The following is a 23,944-nucleotide window of genomic DNA, read 5'->3' on the forward strand; positions in this document are numbered from 1 at the left end:
TTTTAAAATTGATAGGAACCAAAGGTATATTTATACTAATAAGTTATTTGAATTATTCAAATTATTCAAATTGTAAAATTTAACTCAACTAAAACTCAATTACTTATTCGAGTAAGACTTAAAAAAACAAAATAACTTAATTTGATAAACTTGAAATTTGAATTTTTTTAAAATTTTCGATTTGTATTAAATTTTAATCACCACTATTTATGCGTAATAAGACTCGAATATAAAATTAGACAGTTGTTAAAGTCTCACCATGGTATGTTTAAGATGAATTTACAAAGAGTAATGGGTGACAAATAATTACAATTAAAAGAAAAATAATTTAACAGATTTGATTTCTGATTATGCCCAATTAGATTATTCTGCTGGATTTTAAATTTACGGTAAAATTATAGTTTTGCTCCCTATACCATACAAGAATCAATTTTTGTAATTTAATTTAACATAGTTTGATATTCTTGCTATTATTCATGTTATGCCTTAATCCATATCATTAATATACGGAGTTTTTATTTAGGAAAAGAATTCTAAAATCATGAGATTGAGCAATTCTTTTTAAAATGATAAATTAGTAAAAGAATAATTATTTTGATAACTATAATTTCACCATTTAAATGACAAGGAATTTTGAGTTTCGGGTTTTCAAAAATAATTTGGCTTAAGGCATAACATTTATAATAGTAGGAAGATCAAATTATGCCAAATTAAAATACAAATAGGAAACCCCCAAGTTGAATATAGTACAGGGACTAAAACCAGAATTTAACCAAAATTTACCTTTTCCATTTCTAACTGATACACCTATTGGGGTCTCATTTGCAAGTGGTTGGAGAAAAGAAAAGGCATTCACCAAAACTACCTTTCAGGCTTTTGTTGACAATCCCCCAAACAAAGTAACTCTTTCTTTGCTTTGGTTTCCACATGTACAATTGAGGGGGTGAGAGCAGTCATCTTAGAATGGCAAAACCTCATGGCTCATAATACTCATCGAGACGGTGGTGAGTGATTAAATGTTCTTCCTCGGGACTCTTTAAGGAGTCGCCATTGATGAACCATGTCACGGTTCCTGCAATATAAATGAATGCTTTGATATAAGCACAAATAGGTTTATATGGAAAGTTGAAGCAATTAATTGTTTGCAATTCAATAAAGTCAATCGAAGTTACAATAATTCCAATAGAATTGATCATTAGAAGTACTCAACTGAATAACTAACTCAACAACTAATTCAATTCTAGCTAACTAAACAGAATAAATTTGGAGAGAACCCGCCCAGGGCCTCAACCTTGCATTGCAAGGCTATAATAGCATATAAAGTTTCAACGTGTATGGTTATCATGCACATGCAAGGGAATGCAAAATTCAAATTGCTCATATAAGGAACTGATACATAGGTGAAATGGTGGGAGTGGCGTTGCGCAGATAGCTCATCCCATCCATAATACCAATGTAGTCTATCCATGGAAGGATAAATTTACATTTTCAAGTTTAAACAAGAGCAGAAAGAGGGGCAACTCATGAAATTTATAGTTTCAAGTTTCGACCTTTCCCCTGCCAAAAGGGGGGTGATGAGTTCTGCATGTACCTACTGGAGGAGGAGGTGGTTCCTGTTCTCTTGTCACATGAAGTATGATTGTTCCCGAGAGCACGGTGATGAGTCCGCATATCTCAGAAGCAATGCTGCCTGCATTTTGGCCTGACCAGTCCTATAAAAATAACAGTATAACAGCAACCATTACAATTAACAAGCATAAGTTGGAATCGGTCCCGTGGTCTCGTGTTCCGATGAATTAAAATTTTCACCTTAAACATGATTACACTAGCGATAATGGTAAAAGTCGTGAACATCACATAATATACCGGAGAAACAAGTGTGGCATTGAATGTATCCAGGGCCTACAAAAAGGAACATATGCACATCAGCCAAAAACAAGCCAACCAGTCCTATTTGAAAGATGCATATCTTTAAAAATATTACGCCGGACATGAGAACGAAAAAGAGAAGGCTTGTAGTTATAGACCTACTTAGGGCACTTTTGACGTCCAAACATATCAATGGTACTGTAAAATGAAAGGATTATATGCAGAAATAGTTCATCAGAGGATGTTCTAGAAGAAGCTACACTTTGCATGTAAATTTCTTGGCACAAAGCTTTTGAAATTGCTAGTAATTCTGGGATCCAAAATAAGAGATTTTCTGGTAAAAGTACCATGGAGTCACCTATACTAAGAGCTAGATTGTATTTTGCTCCTTTTACTCAAAAAATGAGCAAATTAGTCCATGTATGATAGATCAAATAGCAAACTGGTTCTTTTGTGTTAAAAATTTCATCCATTTCAGCTGTTAAAAACTGACGTGGCTGATAGGATAATCAGACAGTTAGATATGGCATGCCACATGCGCTTCATTCTGATGTACAATGACCAGTTATTAATAGTAGAAATGGATGAAATTTTTAACAGAATCTATTTGCTCCTTGGTCTAATGTACAGGGATTAATTTGCTCATTTTTTTAGTAAAGGGGGCAAAATGCAATCCGATTATTAGTACAAGGGCCTCCATAGTACTTTTTCCGAGATTTTCATCAAAATGTTAAATTATTGAATCACTCGATTAAGTTTCCATACCTAACATGCAATAATTTAGCATATCTAATGACAAAACTATGCTAGTTGCATAAATAGAGCGTATGTTTTTCAAGTCATTCACTCAAATGAAGGAACAGACAACCAAGGAGGCATGGAATCGAAAATACTAACCTTATTGAGGTAAATTAATTGTGTAATGACACAGATAACAGCAACTGTAAGAAAAAACCAAGTTTGAGGATAAGCAATCTGACTCATCCCATCCAATGTAAGCTTTATAGCAATTCCAATGGCTTTGATGCTAACAACCTGTGACACCACCCGAGAAACATTGTGCTTACAGCATAGTTTGCCAAGAAAAGTTCATAAGTTAGATGTACATACCGTAAGAGAACCCATCAATGAACATATTCCCAAATAAACCAGTATATTTGTCTGTCCATAATGAGGCTCAAAATGCAAAACCAAAGCTAAAACTGCTGAAAGTGTAGCTACTACATAAACCAGAAAAGCTGCCAACATAAACATGCGAAAAGGATCAAAAGTCAATAACTCATGACAAGGTTTGGACGACAAAGGATAAAAAGTATGAAAAGAAGGATCAAACCTGGTTGTGTTGCTAGAGTCCATATGTCTTGTACGGAACTCGGGGTATGCTCTTGCGGTGCATGAATTACAATCACCACCGAACCAACAATGCAGGAAACACAACCTACAATCCCCATTTTCTGAATTCTTTCGTTCAACAAAAAGTGTGCCAGGCAAGCACTGTAGATGTTTATAAAGCTTGTAAGTTATCGAAAACATATGAATCATTGATCTTTAACAAACAAAAGGAACCTCACCTCACAATTATACTTAGAGCACCAAGCGGCGTCACTAGAACAGCAGGAGCATAGATATAAGCCACGAAATTCGCAATCTCTCCCATGATCACTTTCCATACGAAACTTGATTAATTTAACAAGGAATGTGATTTCGGGCTTATATGTTTCGAGAAAAGAAGATTATTGTGAGTAACAAACTTACTTGTTATCATGCCTGCCCACCAAAGTGGCTCTAGTAAGTAGGTATAACCTCCAACTCCTATATTATACCATAAGAAACCAAGAAAGAAAGTTAATTACATAAGATAATACTTACATTCTACAATCTCAATAGCCATCTGTCGATCAACATAATCAAGCACTAATGGATTAAAGAAAAGATCGATTCTATTGGAAGAAGCCTGTGAAGTGTCATTTGTCAGGAATCAATAAACCCTTAACGGATCAAAAAATCTTTTCACTGATTAAGGATCCAATCCAATGATTCGACATTTTCCAACTTTTTTCTTGAATTTCTTACTGTAAATTGAACGTCATACATCTAAAAATGAATTTCCAGAAAATGAACAGTAAGCTCTCTCCTAATATCAAACACATTCAAAATTCAATACCATTGAACTAATCCAATAAACAAAATCCTATTAACTCCACTGAAAGTTCAAAAAAAAAAAAAAAACAAAGAACACGAAAGAATCAAAATTAAACAATGCAAAACAAGCTCAATGGTAAGTCATAATTAGCAGCAAAAAAATCACGTATCAAAATTAATTTAAAAAGAAAAACAGACCTGCGCGAATACCCGAAGCACCACCACGCTTGAGCCCTTTCTTCTTCAAAATAAAACTTGAGCCAATAAAAGCGCTCGACGCCACTGCTAATATCACTCCCTTCAAATTGTCCGACAACCCCATCGCTCTTTGATCACATAAATGATCAATCAACACTTAAATTATTATTAATCAATAAGAAGAAGAAAGGGGAATCGAATTCCCGCCAAAAAAGAAGAGAATTTTTGTTCAGATGGAAAAGTGAATTAAATGATTAATTAAAAAAAATGAGAGAAAGAATATAAAACCCTCTTTCCCTCCATTAAACAAGAATTGAACTTACTATTATTATAAATTCCGTCGTGTTGCCGGAAACTTCACGGGTTTTTCCATTTTTGTACGGTCCAAATTAATGGATAGATGAACGGATCCCCTGCTTCGCGCGTTATTTTACCAACTTACACTCAGCTTTTCCCTCTATCGTTGGTTGCAACTACTAACTACTACCAGAAGAGGGGGAAAAAAAAAAAGATAATCAAGGCTTTATTACAAAAGATGGTGGATATGGATGGATTTTTATTACCATTTTTAAATTGAATTATAAGGAAGCTTCGTTGAATCTTTTTTTAATCATAAAAAGCTTTCCTTTAAGTGCTCAAATAGTCGGAATTTAAGATTTAATTTTTAGTGATTAGCAAAGGTTAAATTATGTTATTTTTAATTTATTTTATTTTGATAATTTATTAACTTCTTTTATTTTCAATTTTCAATGTAATCTAAAAATTAATTAATAGATTTAATATTTATCATTTGCATTAAATTTTAAATTTTAAATTTTAAAAAATATAAAACTGAAAATAATTAAATTAAATAACCAATTAATGAATTTAGCGTGTATAAAAAGTTTAAAACTAAAAATTAAAATGATCATTTTGAATAACATGAACTAAATCGAATTAAATCTACAAATTTTCATAAAGAATAAGACTAATAGCAAAATTTAACCAAACCAGTTTGACGCAATAGGCTTTAAAATAAATTCTTTAAGTTCAAAAGTATAATTAAAATTGATCAGAAAAACATAAATTTATAAAAACTAAGTTAGAATTAAATTTATAGAGACTGACAAAAATTGAGCTAAGCATAGATGAAATGAAACTGATGTTTTTCCAAAAACAATAATCTAATAATTAATTATTTTAACTAATAATATTATAAAATAAAAAAGAAAATTAAAATTCATGGACTAAATCTTAATTTTAAACATGATAAAAGGACCAAAACCAGAAATTGACCACTAGCAAAATTCCCCAGCTTCCTAACACTTCTAATACACAAGTTAGTTTTGCTTCAAAAAGGCTCAATTTCGGAATACTCGTGAAAATTAAATCTGAAGGTTTTTTTAAAAAAAAATTCTTTCACATACTACAACAGCAAAGGTATGCCATTTTCCCTGGCCTAATTCTCAAACCATTTGTGCCCTCACTTAAAACTTTCCAAAATGCCAAGAAATGAGTTTACAATTAGCCTGCAAGCACTGCCCCATCTACTTCTTTTTCTTCGATTTGGAAGCTGACTGAGTGTAAGCAGTTCCCTGAAATAGCCAAAACACAAAATTATCAATAAAGGAGACACTGATACATGGTTCAACCAAAAAAACTGAAATTCGAACAGATAATTATCAAGCCGAACTTGAGCTTGAGCTATCAATTGAGCCAAATCCGAGCACTATAATACTCTATTAGAACGGACCTAATCAAGCTTTTCCTTTTTAGCATATTTTTATATTATGAAATTACATTTTAAAAAGCTTAAGTACAAATGAACTTGAGTTCTAGCTTGAGTACGAAATCGATATACAAGCTTAATCAAGCTCTTAGCTCGATTATGCCTCAAGCCAAGCTCAAGCTTAGAAATTGATTTCAAGTTGAGCTCATGCAAAATATCGAGGCCAAAATTCCAAGTCGACCTCAAGCTTGCCACTATTGGGGCCCAGCTCAGCTCGATTACACCTCTAAGCATCAAAATTATGGTAAAAGTGATAGATGGTGCCATAAGCCCTAACCTGAAGCCACTCGTCCAATGAGGTATCAGTAGTCCTGGTTCCGACTTCCACCTTTGGAGCTCTCTTAGTTTTCTAGCAAAAATTAAAAAAGGCAAACATATAAGGTTATAATCACATTGCAAAGTGGAAATTTTCTTCAATGTAAAGAACAACAATCACAAATGTTCAACATTCACAGCACAACAGATTGCTGGGAATTTGAAATAGAGTCATTCATGCTAGAACATTGAAGATTTTCAGGAGCTCCTAAAATGAGAGAGATATCTAACTTATGTTCTATCACAAATGGATCTTTTAATAATAAAAAAAACTAGCTCCAAACTGTTAATCGTATCTTATTCGTAGTTATTGGAATAAATTAATTATTAGAATACCTTGGAGATACGCTGAAATTGACCTTGAAGCCATAAACCGAAGAGAACCAGCAGTGCAATCCCGAGGGTAACAAGGAAAACAGACTCGACACTGAGGAAGGCACCAGCTTCAACAACTTCAATGGTACCATTATAGAATGTACTTTGGTATGGGTGCTGGTCAATCTCATAGAAAATGTTGCCCACAAGATCAAAAGTTCCAGGCTGCATCAAAGTTCTAAACATGTTAGCTTAACTGCAATGAATAGTTCATCCCGTGCGATCTCTAATCAATAGTTCAACTTGTATACATTTAGGTTGATTGTATGATTAAGATCCATCACACATTTTTAAAAAAATAAAAAAAAAAACCTCAAAAATACCAGATTCTCTGTTACACATTGGACCCAACAGACCTCCGGCTCCAAATTGAACCAACATAAAGAACACATATACAGTTCTAGCCTTAAAGTGCATAAACTCTTGAAGTAACCATTTACCTGCAAGTACTTGCTAACCGCAAATATGTAAGGGAAAGTAGCTTGCTTTGAAGGGGGTACGGATGCATTGCTAAAGGCCTACATTAAAACAGACATTTTTCAGTTAAAAAATCAAAAAGCAAATGTCACAGGTAGTTTCAATCCAACAATGTAGGATGTGACATTCCAAGATAATGAAGTGCATGATCAGCTTTGTAGCAACAAAGAAACTGAAGATCGGTATTAGATACTGCAACAAGCATTGGATAACCAAAAAAGAACATAGGCAGCAACAGTCGATTCAAGGGGCACAGCACTGTAATTGTGCATTGACCAATTTGAGCATGAATGACTAAACTGTGATTACAAGCTCAGGATCCAACTTTAGCAATAACATCATCATAAGGTAACTGAATTATGTGAACTAAATTCATATATCATCATAAGGTAACAGAGTTATGTGAACAAATGACTCAATGAATACAACATTTTAGTTTTATAAAAACTAAGGGTAAGATATTCAATTATGTGAAGTTTTTGAGTTTGGAAATAATAGAAATCAATCAAAATGGTAACTGAACGAATTAATGAACAAGAAGAATTTGAAAATTTTCAAGCTATGATTACCTGTGCTGATAGATTTTGAACAAGCATACGATGATCAAAAGGAAGATGAACACTGGCTGTGATTGCAATGACATTCATAGGTGACTCACCTGCAATTTAAAGAAGTGTACTAAGCAAAGAGACAAGGAAACCACACATGGCTAATTAGAAAGAGGAAAGCATTTAAGCGTAGACAACAAAAGACAAAAATTATGCATCACTACTTCCAACATATATCATCGCTTCATTGTGAAGACAAATTAATTAGTAATTACCAACATTTTCCACCCCAACAAGGAGTTCAGTCTCTTCTCCGGCTGATATAACTGCACAAGTAAAGCAAAAAGGTTAGCCATTTTTAAAAGAGCACATCACTCTCAAAAACCTACAACATCAAAATCCCGCATGAAGCATCAAAAAAGTCCTTACATTTGGCACTGTTTTTAGGGAAAAGACAGAGAGTTTCAACTCCTGGAGCCGAGTCAAAATTCCCAGAACCAAAATCCTGAGCTTCCTCACCAACAATCCCAAGTTCACCTTCTTCAACAGCTTCTGCAACATCTGCCTCCGCTTCAGATTGACACCTAGCAACTAGCACACAAAAGAAAAATCACGGCACAGCATAATATAAAATCAAACAATTCATTTATTTATCTATTTATGAGAACAAGAAGGTAAATCAGCATGCAGAAACATCAGATCAGAGTAATTAACAAGCACTCTTTTCTTGGACTTCGTTAGACCAAAAAAAAATAAAGAAAGAAAGAAAGCTAAACTGAACTTTAAGCAGCCACAAAATTAATGGGGAGATCCAGTGTGAACTACTTAAATTACTGAATTCGTTACAATTTTTTAATGTTTTAAGTAAAGTATTGAATTAAGTTACTGAAATCCTTATAAATTTATTAAAATCTCTTACAAAAAGTTCTTGAGCTCATGTGAAGCTCATTCTAAGGAGCTTTTTTCTATATTTTCCCTTAAAATAACAGTAAAATGATGCATAAGCTTTTTCCCAAAACCAAGGAAAATAAAAAGAGAAGCGACATTAATTGAAATTTCACAACCATGCAAATGCAACAACGAATATGAAAACAAAGAAATCCCTTAAAATTCTCACAATCGAATCGTAAATAAAGAAACAAATCGATCTCATGTGGATTTAAAGCTAAAAGTCCAAAAAAACACTAAAACAAGACAATCGAATTGCATCTCAATGGAACAGATCAAATCTATCAAAGCAAAAAAACATGCAAACAGAAAAATCCAAAAGTAAGATCGAAACTATGAACAAATAAATGAATCGATAAACATATATATAGCTATTTAATGACAAATTACAGCGAAGATTTAATGTTTTCAGTAAAGTGTTGAATTCTTTATGATGTAAATTACTTAAATTCTTGCAAAATTCTCTTGAGCTCATATGAAGCTCATTCCAAGGAGCTTTTTCTATATTTTCCCTTAAAATAACAGTAAAACGATGCAGACAACGACATTAATTGAAATTTCTCAACCATGCAAATGCAACAACGAATCTGAAAACAACTTAAAATTCTCACAATCAAATCGTAAATCAAGAGAAACAAATCGATCTCATATGGATTTGAAGCGAAAGGTCCAAAAAGAAAAACTAAAATAAGACAATTGAATTGCATCTCGATGGAACAGATCAAATCTATCGAAGCAAAAAACATGCAAGCAGAAAATCCAAAAGTAAGATCAAAACTATGAACAAATAAATGAATCGATGAGCATATATATATATATATATATATAGCTTTCTAATATCAAATTACAATGAACATATCTAGATCTGGGATGTATAAGACTAAACCTTGGAGAATAGGAGAAGCAAGGAGGAGTAGAACGAAGAAGAAAACGCTGAAGCTTTTCATCGCCATTTCTAAGAGTTCCTATTTTCGTCAAAGAAGTCCAGAAAACAAAAAAGTGAGATTCTATGTGTGTAAGAGTATTATAGAGGGCCGTGGTTTACAATGCTTATAAATCTCGGAGTCAAATATAACAGAGGCTTGAGGGCACACAGACCAAACCAAAGATGAAAGATACTACGTTTATTTGTTTGCATACGTCGTCGTTTCTGTCCAGCCCAACAAAACGGATCTTTCCCCTTTTCTTTTCCATTTGCATTTTCTTTTTCAAATTTAACTCTTTTTTTTTACTTTTATTTAACATAAAATTATTTTTATTTTTATAATTAGATTGATTCAAATATTTAACACCATATATAGTTATTATAAATTAAACATAATATTTTTAAAGATTAAATATTAAATTTATATATTAATTTTGTTTAATGTACGATTTAATATTTTTTAATTTGATACAATTATACATACAAAACTTAAATTATATTTATATATATATACATAAATTTTTTATTTTTATTTAATTATATACATTTAAAAATAAATATATATGTTTATTTTCATATTAAATTAATATAATTATTTGTATATACGATATATTAACATAAAATAATATTAATTCAAAAATATTTTAACAATTTCTAAAAATTTAATCACATTAAAATTTCATCTATAAAATCGCATAAAATTAAAGTTCATTCATGTATAACACTACACATTTCATCAAAGTTAATTTATCTTTATTTTTAACTATGTTAACTATTAACAAGAACTCATAAAACCAAAATGACTAATTTGGCCTCTTTTGTAGAATTCCTAAAAGGCTCATTGCAATATCATTGTTGGGAAGAGTACCCTAACAACCCCAAAAAGATACATTAGTTCCGAAAAAGAATCTAATTTATAATTAAAAGCTCATAGTTATGAGAAATAGATAACAAAAATCATCTGTTCATATACAATCAGAACAGTTTTTCTTCTTTAAAGTACAGAGACGGTCTCCTCTCGTCCCGCGAGGCTTCGCCAATTATTCAATCTCCATGGATGGTGTATCGCTCCCATTTCTTCGTTGGATCATATATCTGCCAAAGATGAATAACAACCAATTAAAACTTAGGCTTCATTCTTTTCATAAAATCGAAATGATTCACAGCTATAGCAAGGTTAGGCTCCCTTGCATCACAAGCAAGTCAAGGACTAGGACGAGAACGATGCATGGAAGCGAGCACATGGAAAGAGAGATATAATACGTACCTCCCATCTTGAAGCAGGGAAGATGTGCTTGTTCTTTTCGTACCAATGCCTCTCGACTACTTTACCGGCATGGGACTATCAACAATTGGAGTAAAAATCAATACACTTTGTCATACTACTGACTTTGAACCTCTTGAAAGCAAAGGATAAGAGGGAAGGAGAAATACCTCATCCTTCTCGATTGTAGCATCAGCTATGGTTCGCACATCTTCATGCACATCGAAATGGAAAAGCTGTTTGAGGGGAAAAAAAGACGAACAACGTTAATAAGCGAAAGGTATTAGTGTTAATAAACCTTACCAACATTATCATTAGGATGATTTCACAATCTCAAATGGTTAAATTCAGCTTTTAGTCCCTGTACTTAGTAAAAGTTGTGGATTTAATCCTTGTACTTCTATTTGTTCATTTTTAATTCCTATGCTTTCCAAATTTTAAATTCTAGCCCTCACCAAACAATAATTGTTAATTTTATTAAGAAAAGTTCTGTTATTTCCAAAATCTGATGTGCCAAACATATTATCATATTTGTATTATCATGTCAGCTTATTATTTACACATATTACTCACTGAAAATCTAGTTAATGGATTAAGAATCATCCAATTGGAGAAGGGACTAAATCTACAACTGTATAAATAGTACAGGACTAGTAATTGAATTTACCCAAATGGATTTAACTGCTACTATCTGGATCAGGACTAAAAGTGACCAATTTGAAAAATACAGGGACTAAAATTGATTAAATAAAAGTACAGGGACTAAATTCACAAATTTAGCGAAGTACAGTGACTAATAGCATAATTTAACCATCTCAAAATGATTCAAAGTTGACTGGCAAGAAGACTGAACCACTTGTGACAAGCAATATATGGCAACTAATATGCAGAAGAATTCACAGAGCATATTCTTACCGGTCCACTTTTGCCCCTAGCCTTATTAATAATCAGCTCGTAGAAGCTATGTTGCTGAACTTTCACAAACATGCAAAGAAATGAAATCAAGTTAGCTAACATCCATTAAACATAGTACAAAATTGCCGTTGAAATTAAGAGCCTGGTTTCGTGTTCAACTCACATGAGGAATAATAAGATCTTCTTTCACATAAAGCAGATTTTCCACAGAAGTTGTCCGAATCTCTCTAAACTCCGGTGCAAGTTGCTGCTGAACTGCTCGAAGGAATTCTCCTATGGTATCACCCTTGCGTACCTGAGCAAACATAAAAACAAAATAATTAAAATAATGGCTATATGGAAAAAGTAGATTAAAAATAAAGCATTCAAATAGGTAAAACTTGTTTAGGTAGTTAACTTGCCTGGATCACTCGTCTATGGCCTGCTCCATCCCAGTAGCTGTAAGTAATTTCAAGGGGTTCATCTGAAACACAAAAACACTCAGCCAAAACACTATTTTTCATGTATCTATATCAAAAAGGAAAGTGTCACAAGAAAACTTACTCTTAATTTGCTCCTGTTCGAGAATCCACTGTTTCCGCAACCTTTCACGTTCAGCTTGCTCCTCAGCCTCCCGCTCACTGAAAGAATAACCTCGTCAACCCTAAGCTCAAATGTTAGGTCCAATTCTGCTAAAAACATTCATATAAAAGTGCATGCACATGCATGCATGGAAAACCATTAGACGCAAATATGTAGGGAATGTAACCTGTCAGGAAGAAAGCTAGTTTCCACTGATGGATCCTTGCCAAATTTTCCACGACTAAACCTCTTTGATTCCGAAGTTTCTGCAGAAAGCATCATACAAGCAGCTATTGTTGGTCAACACACTAAAGAATCAACAATGAAGTTTAAGTCTATAAACTAAATCAATATCGAAATCAATATATCAAACAAAATTTGTGACAACCATATATAACAAAGGGAGGATCTTAAAAATCAACTATATTCATTGCAGTGATGAAATATCAAGTAAAATAACAGTGAAAAATCTATACATGAATGCATCTAGAGGAGACCCCGAATGCTAGTAAAAGAGTTATTATTATCTATGATTTCCAGAAATATAATTACCCAGGGATAGAGAGCCATAACCCCACCTAGACAACATTACCAACAAGTCAATAGCATAACATCCTAGACACTGAGTCGACAGCTTCACAACAGCAATCAAAGGACTCAATAGGAAGTGAAAGTTTACAACAGCAATTGGCAACAAAACCTCATGATCCTATTCTAATCCTCCGTGTCCAATAGACCCGATGATACTAAATCCGTTATGATGGGATGTAATATATGGCCTAGAAAAAGAAAATGGTTGCAATCCTAAAATATTAAAGAAACTGAAACACCATTTGGGAAGGAAAATGATTTATGAACTTTCATCCAAGGTGAAATAACAATACAATATCAGTTGGATCTATCCATGTACTACTCAATTACCACTTTGCCATGGAAATGTTAAGATAAAACAAATCTAATTCTCTGTATACTATAAATAAGTGGAACAGTCAAGCTCGAGATACCAAGTTTCAATGCCAATAGTTGTATATTTTATCAAAACCGGCTACCTTCAATGCATCTTTAGTTAATTACATCTCCAAGCTACAATCGTTCTATATTCAACACATACCTATTATATTGTAACTGCCATAAACCTATTACTATAGCAGTCTTAAGAGTACAAAGAAAGGGATCAATTCTCACTGTTTTCATCGTCTTCCTCTTCACTTCCGTTGTCGAAATCATCTGCAAAAGACAGGCGAGAATTCCCCTTAACTTTCCTCTTCTTCCGCTTTTGCAATTGAAGCTCTTCTTCCCTGTAACGTTAAGATTTAAGAAAGACAAAAATGTTAACTAACTAAAGAAAAAAAGGATCCAGAGAAAAATATACAAATAAATATATATGCAAAATCTTACTCTTGTTGAAGCTTCTGGAGTTTCTCCTTCTCTTCCTCTTCGATTTTGTTTCGGATATTAACTCTCTATATCAAAGATACCAATAACAGTTCCAGTTAGGCACCTTACTTTAGTAAAAGCATAAATTATATAATGAAATGAACAAAAAAAAAATATTTTCTATTCAATATGATTGATTTGCTTCTATTAATAAGGAAAACGATAAATCTTTATTATTTTCCTTCAACTTTTCATCCTATCATCAATCGAAGCCCTAAATTAGAAAATTACCTTCTCTACATATTGCTCTCTTGTAACCAAACCAACAGTTTCCTTCTTAAATGCAGTCTCGAGAATCTGGAAAAAAAAAAAAGAGCAAAGCATGAGCGGAACTAAAGAATTAAAAACCCTAGGTTTCAAACGATTGGGGGAAAAAGAAAAGAGATTGAACCTCAGAAGTACTTGAACCGAATTGGAGAAGACCCGGTTGACCTTTAGCGGAGGCGGACTTGGTTTTAAGCTCTTGGATTTTACGGCGTTCGGCTTCTCTCTGCTTCTCGAGACGGCGGATCCTAACGGCATCTTGGGCCGTGCCGACGTACCCGTCTCCCATGCCCGACATCTTTTGTTTTCTCCGATGAGTGCAAATTGAATGCAGAGGAAGAAACTGAGAGACGCCGAAAGGTTATGTGAATGTTCTATCTAAGGACTAAAATCGTATCAAAGTTGTATTGTTGAGGACTTAGTATAAAAAACATATATACACTACCGTGTTCGTGACCCATCCACAAAGTCGGTAAAAATATTCAATGTGCAAGTGAGGTTTTAGCTAAAAAGGTTAAAATATATTTTTAGTCCTTGTACTTTAAAATTTTTGAGATTTAGTCATCGTACTTTAAAAAGTTAATATTTCAATCATTCTACTTTTTCTATTTAAAAATCATAAATCCAATCATTATCATTAGTTGAATTAAAAATTTGAATATCATATTCAATTTTTTTATAATATAACTTTAATCGCCATGAATTTATGAATAAAATCTAAACAATTTTATTTTTCGATCTTTAACATTGACCGTCATGTCAACTTAAGTCTAAAATATGTTTTTTTACTTGTCAATGGGTATTAATTTATTGTATAAATTATCGAATCGTCACTTAAAACTCGCTAGTAAGACTTAAAAAAAAAAACTTAATAGCCTAATGAAACAAAATGGTTAGTAACCTATTTGAAAGTTCTCATTTGCCACTGTGCTGTTAAGGTTTTTTTAAGTCTAGTTAGGGAGCTCCAATGGATGAATCGATGATTGATACAATGAATCAATGCTCATCAATGAGTAAAATAACATATCTTAGATCCAAGTCAATCTGATGGTTAATAATAAAGATCAAAGAAGAAAATTGTTTGAATATTGGTTAGTAGATTAAAACGTGCAAGGTTGTTTCATGAACAAAAAAACTGAATTGTAGAAGAGGATATATAATAGCGATTTTAATAGCATAGTGACTTAAATAAAAATTTTCGAATAGTTCAGTGACCATATTATAATTATTTAAAGTTGAATGATCAAAACGTAAACTTACTGATAATTTAATGATATTGGTGTAATTTTCCCTATTTATAATTGAGTATTTAAGCAAAGAAAATCACTTTTATTGTTTATTACAAGTATGATAATAAATTCAACCTTCAACATTTATTTTTTAATCAATTTAGCTTTAAATTTTTTAGTTAAATTAGATTATTAACCTTTAAACAGAAAGTGCAATTATTATTTTAATGTAAATGTGGAGTAAATCATTAATTTTTAACGATTTTGATATAACAATTCCTACATTGGTCTATGTGTATTTTATATCGACATGGTAATATTTATATTATATAATGTTAACAAATAATTTAAAATTTATAAAAATTCTAAATTAAAACAACTTCTATATTAGTCTACGTGTATTTCATACGGACGTGGTAATATTTATATTATATAATGTTAACAAATAATTTAAAATTTATAAAAATTCTAAATTAAAAATGTATAGAAAAATTTGATAAAAATTTTAAAATTAACATAAAGTACACATGTCATGCAAACTGTTATATTTAAGATTTTAATGTTTTAATCACGATTCTGTAAAAAATAATAGCTATTCCTTTTAAATGTTGATAGTCATATTTGACATTTTTTAAAATGCTGAGGGCAAAATTTAGATAAAAATAATAGTTAAATTGATAAAAATATAAATGCTAAAGGATAAATTCATTGTTATGCCTATATTATATTATATTATATTATTACATGCATTTATTATGTTAATGAAAGGAAAAATTACTGTAATTAATTAAATTAATTGAATGTTTTTGTTTGGACAAAGAAGTGATAAAAATAATTTTAGGTTTTATTTGGCATGAAAGACAAAATTAATTAATTAAATTAATTGCAATAATTTTTCTTTGTTTTTAACATAGTATGAAAGATTCGAATCATATAATCAAAAGAATTGATTTGATTTTAATTTGAAAACATAAAATAAAATATTAAATTTTAGAAGAAAATTTAAATTAATTAATTTTATTAATTTCAATATTATAGTAATAAATTGGTTGACATCAGTTGACATTATTTAGGATAAAAATTTTCAATAATTTATTTAATTGATTTTGAAAATTTGAATTTTAAAATTTCAATATTAAAAAATAAAACTTTCTAAAAGGAGGTAAACAAATACAATATGAAATAAAATTTTCTATCGTATTTTACTTTAATCCCCAATGTTTTTTAAAAAAAAATTTGTTTATGCGACTAAAATGAAAGTGTAAACACAACATATATGGGGAAGAGTAATATCCAATTAAAACTAGGAAAGCTAACTCCGGGTTCAATGAAAACTAAGAAAACCGATTATGGTGTATAGGGGAGAACAATATTTAGTCACTTTTAATTTGAGTAGTTTGAGCAGTTTTTTCAGTTATGGGTTTGGTTTTGTTGATTTTTCAATAGTTTATCGAATTTTGAATTTTCAAACCGGTCCAACAAAAAAAGAGAGGCTAAATTTAATATTTTAGTTATTTAAAACATATTTATAATTTTATAATTTATAAAATAAATATAATTTATTTAAGCCTAATAGTCTAGTCCAATAATTAAAGTTAGTTAACTGACCAAACCAATTAACCTAAAGTTAATTTGGTTATATCAATTTTGAACTCTAATTTAATCAAGTCGTTTTTTGTAGATTATGATTAATTAAGTTGGTTTAATTAAAATTAACAGAAAAATGAATGCTCTCCTCTAAAAGTGTACAGTGTGATTAGAGATTTAATATTTAGGTAATTAAAATAAAAATAACTTAAAAGTTGGATGATAAAATTATAAAAATTTTATTTTAAGTGAATAAAATAAAAAAATCCTAAAAAGTTGGACGAAGAAATGTGTAATATATTAAAAAAATTAAACCGAACACTGCCCAGTGATTTTCGATTGTGTTTTATATTTTATTACCAGCGATAGGCTTTTTGATGCGGTCGTGGATTTCCAATAACAAGGCAAATAAAGCTAAAGAAAACGATGTGAATTTTGTGAAGCTACGTCACTCTGTTTTCCTCACTTCGAATCAATGGATCAACTCAGAAAAGACGCTGCTTTTCTTCAATCAATTCCATCTTCAAATCCTTCTATAATCGAGTTTCGTCAACCCCCAGTCGACCCGCTTGTTCCCTCCACGACCCGTACCCAATCCAAATCCGGGTTAGGTTTTCTTTTTCTTGTTTCAATTTCATAAGTTTCCTAATCAACAATTGGATTCTTCGTTTTTGTGTTAATTTAACACTGGTTGTAACCGCTTTTGATTTTCATTTTGCAGCCAAAGGGATGGAGAGGAACCTAAGGATTGCATTACGGCGAGGAAACTTCAAAAGGCTGACCGTGAGAAATCGAGAAGAGATCGACTTAATGAACATTTTCTTGAATTAGGAAATGCACTCGGTAGATTTTTCGAACTTTGGAACTTTCACTTTTTATAATCCTCTATTAGCAGAAATTGGTTTCTATTACGATTTATTTTTCCTAATTGGTTGACACTATTGAATACTAGCGATCAAATTCAGCAAGATTAACGATCTGATTAGCATAACAATTCATAAAATTCAGAATTTATTTATCTATAATTATATATTTATCACAAAAAAATTTATATAAGTTCAAAAAAGAGAGTTTTACAATTCAATAGATTGTATTTCGTTCTTGGGCTGCTGCAAATGAACAGAGCGCTGTGAACCATTGATATAAGCTCCCTTTATTAAGCTAAATAAACCAGTATTCATTTATTAAACAACGAGTCTGAATAGAGGCGTGTTTGATTCATTTATGTTCACATATAAGCTCTTTTATAGACTCATTTATTTAAAGATAATATTTTCCTATGAAAATACTTAAATAATATTTTCCATCTATTTTTTTATTTAAATTTTGTTGGTTTGTTTTTTTAATATTTTGTTTGTTTGTTTGGTTTACTGTTTGTGAATGTGTTTGTTTAATGTTCGCAAATATGTTTGTTTAATGTTCACAACATGTTCATGAACATTAAACAAACATGTTCACGAAGGTTAAATGAACCGAGCCTGAACATACCAAATAATAAATGAACCAAGTTTGAACATGATGTTAAAAATTTAAACAAACATGAACCGAACGTGAACAACTTCAAAAATTAACAAATGAACATGAACAAAGCTTTGTTTGTTTGTTTGAGCCAGGTTCATTTACATTCCTATTCGTTCCTAGTAAATGAACCGAAGAAGATCATCTCTAATGAAATATGTTTCATATAAGTAGTGATTTATGGTCCAATTTCCATTCCTTGTAGAGGACTAATCTGTGTTCCTAGTAACATTGTTATAATCCTTACATTAGAGTTTGATTTGAAGATATGGTTTCTATTTGTATAATGATTAGTAGTAGTTGGTTTAAGGTGTTGTGCTTTATTGTATTGTGCCGATAAGCATGAAGTTTGGTTGAAATAATGGCAGCCAAATGCTTACAGATTATGGGTGTGATTTTTACATTTTCTTAAAATCTTAGTTATGATTTTTCGCAACCCGATTCCTTCTGTACGGATATGATATGAGTACTTGAACTTCTTGTATAGTTTTAGTTCTTTTTTAATTGTTACCTCGGAATTTTGAACAGTCGTTGCTTATTTGTTTATGGAATCCAGATCCTGATAGGCCCAAAAATGACAAAGCAACCATCCTTACCGATACCATTCAATTGTTGAAGGATCTTACATCTCAGGTCACCAAGCTGAAAGGAGAGCATGCCATGCTCACTGAAGAATCTCGTGAGGTGATATTTGATATGTTTGAATTTAGTATACGGTGCTTAGATTTGCGAAACTTGTTTGATAAGGCTCTTACGGGTAAACGTACCATTGAGGCCATTATATTAGAAGTTAGATTGCATTTTGCTCCCTTTACTCCAAAAATAGGCAAATTAGTCATTGTATGTTAGATTAAAGAGCAAATTGGTCCTTTCTAGTAAAAAATTTAAAAACTGGCATTGCTGATAGAATAACGAGACAGTTACACATGGTGTGCCATGTTTACCTCATTTTGACGTACAGAACCAATTTTTAATAGTAGAAATGGATGACATTTTTAACAAAAAGACTAATTTGCTTTTTAATCTAATGTATAGGGACTAATTTGTCCATTTTTTGAGTGGAGGGGGCAAAATACAATCTGACTCTTAGTATAAGGGCCTCCATATTACTTTTACTAGCTCTTACACGGTTGTTTTTCTTGCTTTTGAAGCAGTTGACCGTGGAGAAGAATGATCTAAAAGACGAGAAAGCATCTCTCAAATCTGAAATTGATGATCTTAATATTCAGTATCAGCAGAGAGTCAGGACTATGTTCCCATGGGCGTCTGTAGATTACCCGGTTGTCATGGCTCCTCCTTCTTATCCTTTTCCAGTACCAATGGCAATGCCTCCCCCAGGAGCTATTCCAATGCATCCGTCCATGCAACCGTTTCCTTTCTTTGGGAACCAAAATCCCGGGGTCATTCATAACCCCTGCTCCACTTTTGTCCCATATATGACTCCTAATACCATGGTTGAACAGCAACCGACACAGCATGTCACTCCACCTGCACAACCAAGCAGCCGGTCTCATGCTTCAGGCAAAGAAGATTCGAAAAACAAGTCCTCAGGAGAGAGCAAGATTGAGAAAACTGTGGATTCTAATGATGTTGCTACTGACCTTGAGTTAAAAACACCTGGTTCTACAGCAGATCAGGTTCATATGTAATATTTCATTACGATTGTAAGAAAATTATTAAGAGCATGCAGCTGATTTACTGATGTATATCTCCAGGATTTATCATCGGGACAAAGAAAGCTCAAGAAATCTTTAAGGAAAGAAAACAGCAATACAGAAGGGAGTTATTCAAGCAGGTGCTCTTCATCTTATAGTGCACAAGATAGCTCATCCAATAGTGTAGTTGGTGGCAAAAAGGCAGATGACCTTGACGGGCGAAATGATTGACAAATAAGGTCAGCTTGTTCGCAACACGTACGCGTCATCTCTTCCATTTATTCCATCCTTTAATATTTTCTCCACTTATAGAATCCAATTATCTTCCTACAAATTGTATCACTTTTCTGATATCATGAAGACCCCAAAGAAATTGCTGTTTCATAGTATAGTTTAGTTCGGGTTGGGTTGGGTTGGGTTTTGTCCAGCATCTTTCTGGTGGTAACGATATTCTCTACAGCTCTACCCTCTTTCTAGGTGAGATACACCCTAGATAGCTAGACGGTCATAACCTATTAGTATGATCTTATATATATTTGATGGTAGCTGCTGATACATTGTTAAATTGATCTCTTCTTCCCATTGCTTCAAGTTCCGTATAGAGAATATTGAGTTGTAAATGTTAACATATCTGCCAGTGTACATGTTGGTGACTTACTGGAACTTGGTTAACAAAAGATGCTTTGCCCAAAGTTTGCAGTAAGTTCCTGTTTGTGTGGTTTTTTCTTGCAGTTTTATTCCCTAACATGGATATGCTTAGAGGGGTATAAACGAGACACTGGTGCTTGTAAGTTCTTTTGAGTTTGACTTGAAAAAACTCAAATTTGATTATCAAGCTGAGTTCAAGCTTGAGCTGGTCAAGCCGAATTTGAGTTCTAACGGCTCACGAGCTCAATCGGGCTTTTCATTTTAATATATATTTATATTATAGAATTACATTTTACCCTTATTTTATAGAAAGAGCAGTAAAAGTACTATGGATGCCTTGTACTAAGAATCAAATTGCATTTTGCTCCTATTAAAAAAAATAGACAAATTTGCCCATGTACATTAGATCAAAGAGCAAATTGATCTTTTTCATTAAAAAATCCATCCATTTGTATTGTTAAAGATTAGTGTGGTTGATGGAATAATCTGATAGTGACATGTGGCGTGCTGCATGTTTGACGTATAGAGATAAGTTTTAATAATAGAAATGGATGAAAATTTTAACAGGATCAACTTGCTTTTTGATCTATTGTATAATAATTAATTTACTAGTTTTTTTTAATAAAGGGGGAAAAATACAATTCGATTCCTAGTATAAAGAACTTCATAATACTTTTACCTAGAAATAGCTTATGTACAAACTACAAATTCGAATTTAGTTGAGTTCAAATTCGAGCTTACTATACATGATAAATGAGTTTAATCAAGTTACTTGAACTTGATTAAGTTGAGTTTAGCCTAGAAATTGATGTTTCATCGAGCCCGAGTCCAGTATTAACTTTTGAATTACTTTTTTTTTTATTTAGTTTGGTTCAATTACATTCCTAGTTGAGAAATTACTAATTTTGAGTACTTGATATTTTCCCTTTTTTTTAGAAAAAATAAATTAGGGAGCGGTTTTAAGGGGTTTAGAAGTTTTTATCAATCTGAACTCAAATTTGCTTTGAATCTCAAATTTGTTCCATCATAAATAGTCTCAAGCTCAAAATTATACATAATATATATTTTTTTCATTCATAACATAGTTGTGCTAATATAATAAGTATCTCCTTCATTTGTAGCTCATCAGTCTGCCAGCACTATTTTGTTTTTCAGCACTTGGTGCATATACAACCCAAACTGGGTACCCTACATACCCTAAATCGTGATTCCAAATATATAGATTTTTAAATTGAGATTTTTAATTTTAGCTTTTTGAAATTATTTTCTTATCTCAAATAAAAATGTTTTAACATTTTTTAACTTTATAATGAACATTGTGTTATAATAAACATTTTTAATAGTTTCATTATAATTTTTGATTATATTTTTTATATAATATTTAAAATTATTCATAATTTTTCTTTAACTCATAAATAGTAACAACAATATCTATATCAATCATAATAGCAGAGCTAATAATGTAATAAAAGACCAACATGATCTTAAAAACAGAAAAAACCAACAAAATGGAAAAAAGGAGAAATAAAAACCAATAAAAGAAAAGGCTCATAACAAATCACAAGGCACCTTTGGATCTCCGCTGACCGTACACGTGGAAATGATGAACAAAAATAAATTCAGAGAAAACAAACAACTTTTGTCTGCAAAAACCAAAAAAAGATCCCTCTTCTCCACTGTGTATTTGCAGTAGGCTACTCCATTATTATATATAAAGGGCTCAAGTCCCAATAACATGTTAGCTGTTCCTTCACTGCATGTAACTATCATCCACGTCACTCTCCAATTAGCGGCCTCTACCACCGTCGACTTTTCCGCTCCGTACATTGAACTCTAAAAGTGGTTTAATTACGAACTTCATCTAGACTCTAATTTCATTTGGGTAAATTGCAATAGAGGTCACTCAATTATGTTCTTTTTGTTCATTTTGATCACTTAATTATGAAAAGTTAAAAAAGTCATTTAATTATTAGTAATTTTATTTTTTGGTCACACAACCGTGAATAGTTATAAAATAGTCACCTAATTATTTAATTATGTCTTTTTTAGTTATCAACTAGCTAACATAAAAATTGAAATACCCAAAAAAAATCTAAAATAATTAGGTGATCGATAAATAAATTTACTAATAATTGGGTAATTAAAAAAGAAAAAAATAGCTCGGTGATTATTAATGCATTTTACCTTTTTTTGTCAAATTATTCTTCTGGTCCCTGTATTCTACATAAGTTGTTGATTTAGCCAATTGTACTATGCATTCTTTTCGAATTTTGAAGTTTCAGTAATTGTTTTAATGATAGTCGTTAAATTTGTTAAGTTTTATTATGTTATTTTTAAAATCGTACGTGAGAAACATGTTATTGCATGTATGATGTGGTTTTGGCTTACTGTTATTTTTATATAATACTAACAAAAAAAGTAATTTTGTTTTAGTTAATGAATTTAATAGTTATTGGTTGAGTCTGAATTAGAATCTTATAATTTGAAAAGTATAGGGTTTAAAAAGTGATTAAACTAGACGACATGGACTAAATCTACAACTTATGCATAGTATTGGATTAATGGCATAATTTCATCTATCAGATTTAATTGCTAACATTTTGGGTCAGCACCTATAGCTTAAGGACTAATAACAAAATTGACTTTTATTTTTAAACTTAAAATAATTAATTGATATGATACTAATACTTTAAAAACTTAATTAGTATATCTTAAAATTTGAAACAATTTAAAATTAAGCCATAATTTGAGGATGTTTGGTGCAAATAATCCATTTTAATATTCACTAAAATTAAACTTCTTAATAAATTCAAGAATTACTTAGATTAAACTTGACTTGTTAGAACTTGATTGAATAATAATAATAATACAAACAAGAAACAAGTTTGGTGTAATCATATGCCCAAATCCAACTTGCTTATTAATATAAACATGTCACTTTCATAAGCTGACGGCTATTAAAATATTAATTTTTATCGAAAATTGTTTTAAAGTAAAAATCAATTGAGAAATTAAAATGTAATTTTATCATTATATTAGAAGGTAAAGGTTTTTATCTATTCTTCTGCCCTTGAATCTAGGATGGAGTCATGGCCCTTGTCCCTAGCCTCCTCTAAAGTAGAAATTTTTTATTTGGACATATTTATAATTTATAAAATTTTAAAATAGTAATAGTAAAATTACCTTTTAGCCCAAGGGTGAAGTTAAAAAATCTTTTTAAGGGTGGCTAAAATTAAATTATAATTTTACGATAGTAAAATATAATTTCACCATTTTAAGAGACTATATCTTTATAATTTTA

At 31.4% G+C, this 23,944-nt stretch overlaps 4 protein-coding genes across 12 annotated transcripts; 1 reads left to right on the plus strand and 3 right to left on the minus strand.

The window, feature by feature from the left end:
- Positions 1-894: 894 nt before the first annotated feature.
- LOC108475485 (probable magnesium transporter NIPA6) lies at positions 895-4,836 on the minus strand. 2 transcript variants are annotated; one of them, XM_017777453.2, is made up of 10 exons: positions 4,533-4,836; positions 4,210-4,337; positions 3,625-3,681; positions 3,441-3,531; positions 3,203-3,363; positions 2,980-3,107; positions 2,767-2,904; positions 1,810-1,902; positions 1,592-1,712; positions 895-1,072 (listed from the first exon to the last, which is right to left on the minus strand). In XM_017777453.2, exons 2-10 carry the CDS (start codon positions 4,331-4,333, stop codon positions 975-977), a joined length of 1,011 nt encoding a protein of 336 aa, XP_017632942.1. In that variant the 5' UTR covers positions 4,334-4,337; positions 4,533-4,836; the 3' UTR covers positions 895-974. The 2 variants fall into 2 exon arrangements, with proteins under 2 accessions (XP_017632942.1, XP_017632943.1); XM_017777454.2 differs by lacking the exon at positions 4,533-4,836 and having other exon boundaries at positions 3,441-3,545; positions 4,210-4,273.
- A 696-nt stretch (positions 4,837-5,532) lies between these two features.
- Positions 5,533-9,749, minus strand: LOC108474517 (translocon-associated protein subunit alpha-like). The gene is made up of 8 exons (XM_017776465.2): positions 9,527-9,749; positions 8,122-8,283; positions 7,968-8,018; positions 7,714-7,802; positions 7,108-7,185; positions 6,629-6,832; positions 6,255-6,326; positions 5,533-5,783 (listed from the first exon to the last, which is right to left on the minus strand). Exons 1-8 carry the CDS (start codon positions 9,591-9,593, stop codon positions 5,736-5,738), a joined length of 771 nt encoding a protein of 256 aa, XP_017631954.1. The 5' UTR covers positions 9,594-9,749; the 3' UTR covers positions 5,533-5,735.
- Positions 9,750-10,296: 547 nt separating this feature from the next.
- Positions 10,297-14,483, minus strand: LOC108474620 (protein XAP5 CIRCADIAN TIMEKEEPER). 3 transcript variants are annotated; one of them, XM_017776603.2, is made up of 12 exons: positions 14,134-14,483; positions 13,974-14,039; positions 13,704-13,768; positions 13,491-13,603; positions 12,493-12,571; positions 12,288-12,364; positions 12,146-12,207; positions 11,908-12,039; positions 11,745-11,798; positions 11,000-11,065; positions 10,833-10,907; positions 10,297-10,660 (listed from the first exon to the last, which is right to left on the minus strand). In XM_017776603.2, exons 1-12 carry the CDS (start codon positions 14,302-14,304, stop codon positions 10,610-10,612), a joined length of 1,011 nt encoding a protein of 336 aa, XP_017632092.1. In that variant the 5' UTR covers positions 14,305-14,483; the 3' UTR covers positions 10,297-10,609. The 3 variants fall into 3 exon arrangements, 2 of the variants coding, with proteins under 2 accessions (XP_017632092.1, XP_017632091.1); XM_017776602.2 differs by having other exon boundaries at positions 12,493-12,595; XR_008279830.1 differs by lacking the exon at positions 10,297-10,660 and having other exon boundaries at positions 11,745-11,803; positions 12,493-12,595.
- A 2,639-nt stretch (positions 14,484-17,122) lies between these two features.
- LOC108474480 (transcription factor bHLH121) lies at positions 17,123-21,087 on the plus strand. Of its 6 annotated transcripts, none has more exons than XM_053025357.1 (6): positions 17,123-17,428; positions 17,544-17,665; positions 18,897-19,024; positions 19,492-19,977; positions 20,056-20,253; positions 20,728-21,087. In XM_053025357.1, the coding sequence occupies exons 1-5, from the start codon at positions 17,298-17,300 to the stop codon at positions 20,224-20,226; spliced, it is 1,038 nt and encodes a 345-aa protein (XP_052881317.1). In that variant the 5' UTR covers positions 17,123-17,297; the 3' UTR covers positions 20,227-20,253; positions 20,728-21,087. The 6 variants fall into 6 exon arrangements, with proteins under 6 accessions (XP_052881317.1, XP_052881318.1, XP_052881319.1 ...); XM_053025358.1 differs by having other exon boundaries at positions 20,056-20,234; XM_053025359.1 differs by having other exon boundaries at positions 19,495-19,977.
- The last annotated feature ends 2,857 nt before the right edge of the window (positions 21,088-23,944 follow it).

This window comes from Gossypium arboreum, chromosome 3 (genome assembly GCF_025698485.1).
Source record: "Gossypium arboreum isolate Shixiya-1 chromosome 3, ASM2569848v2, whole genome shotgun sequence".
Classification (NCBI taxonomy): domain Eukaryota; kingdom Viridiplantae; phylum Streptophyta; class Magnoliopsida; order Malvales; family Malvaceae; genus Gossypium; species Gossypium arboreum.

Bases quoted from the DNA above. Each gene is read 5' to 3' on its own strand.
- LOC108475485 (XM_017777453.2), bottom strand. From the start codon at position 4,333: ATGGGGTTGTCGGACAATTTGAAGGGAGTGATATTAGCAGTGGCGTCG. The intron at 1,903-2,766 runs GTTAGTATTTTC...TCCTTTTTGTAG, and splicing joins AATTAATTTACCTCAATAAG to GCCCTGGATACATTCAATGC. The intron at 1,073-1,591 runs GTACATGCAGAA...TTTATATTGCAG, and splicing joins ACCACCTCCTCCTCCAGTAG to GAACCGTGACATGGTTCATC.
- LOC108474517 (XM_017776465.2), bottom strand. From the start codon at position 9,593: ATGGCGATGAAAAGCTTCAGCGTTTTCTTCTTCGTTCTACTCCTCCTT. The intron at 8,284-9,526 runs GTTTAGTCTTAT...TTTGTGTGCTAG, and splicing joins TGCTTCTCCTATTCTCCAAG to TTGCTAGGTGTCAATCTGAA. The intron at 8,019-8,121 runs GTAAGGACTTTT...TTACTTGTGCAG, and splicing joins CCCTAAAAACAGTGCCAAAT to TTATATCAGCCGGAGAAGAG.
- LOC108474620 (XM_017776602.2), bottom strand. From the start codon at position 14,304: ATGTCGGGCATGGGAGACGGGTACGTCGGCACGGCCCAAGATGCCGTT. The intron at 13,604-13,703 runs GTAAGATTTTGC...TTAACGTTACAG, and splicing joins CTCCAGAAGCTTCAACAAGA to GGAAGAAGAGCTTCAATTGC. The intron at 11,799-11,907 runs GTGAGTTGAACA...GTGAAAGTTCAG, and splicing joins AAGATCTTATTATTCCTCAT to CAACATAGCTTCTACGAGCT.
- LOC108474480 (XM_053025357.1), top strand. From the start codon at position 17,298: ATGGATCAACTCAGAAAAGACGCTGCTTTTCTTCAATCAATTCCATCT. The intron at 19,025-19,491 runs GTGATATTTGAT...TTGCTTTTGAAG, and splicing joins TCACTGAAGAATCTCGTGAG to CAGTTGACCGTGGAGAAGAA. The intron at 19,978-20,055 runs GTTCATATGTAA...GTATATCTCCAG, and splicing joins CTGGTTCTACAGCAGATCAG to GATTTATCATCGGGACAAAG.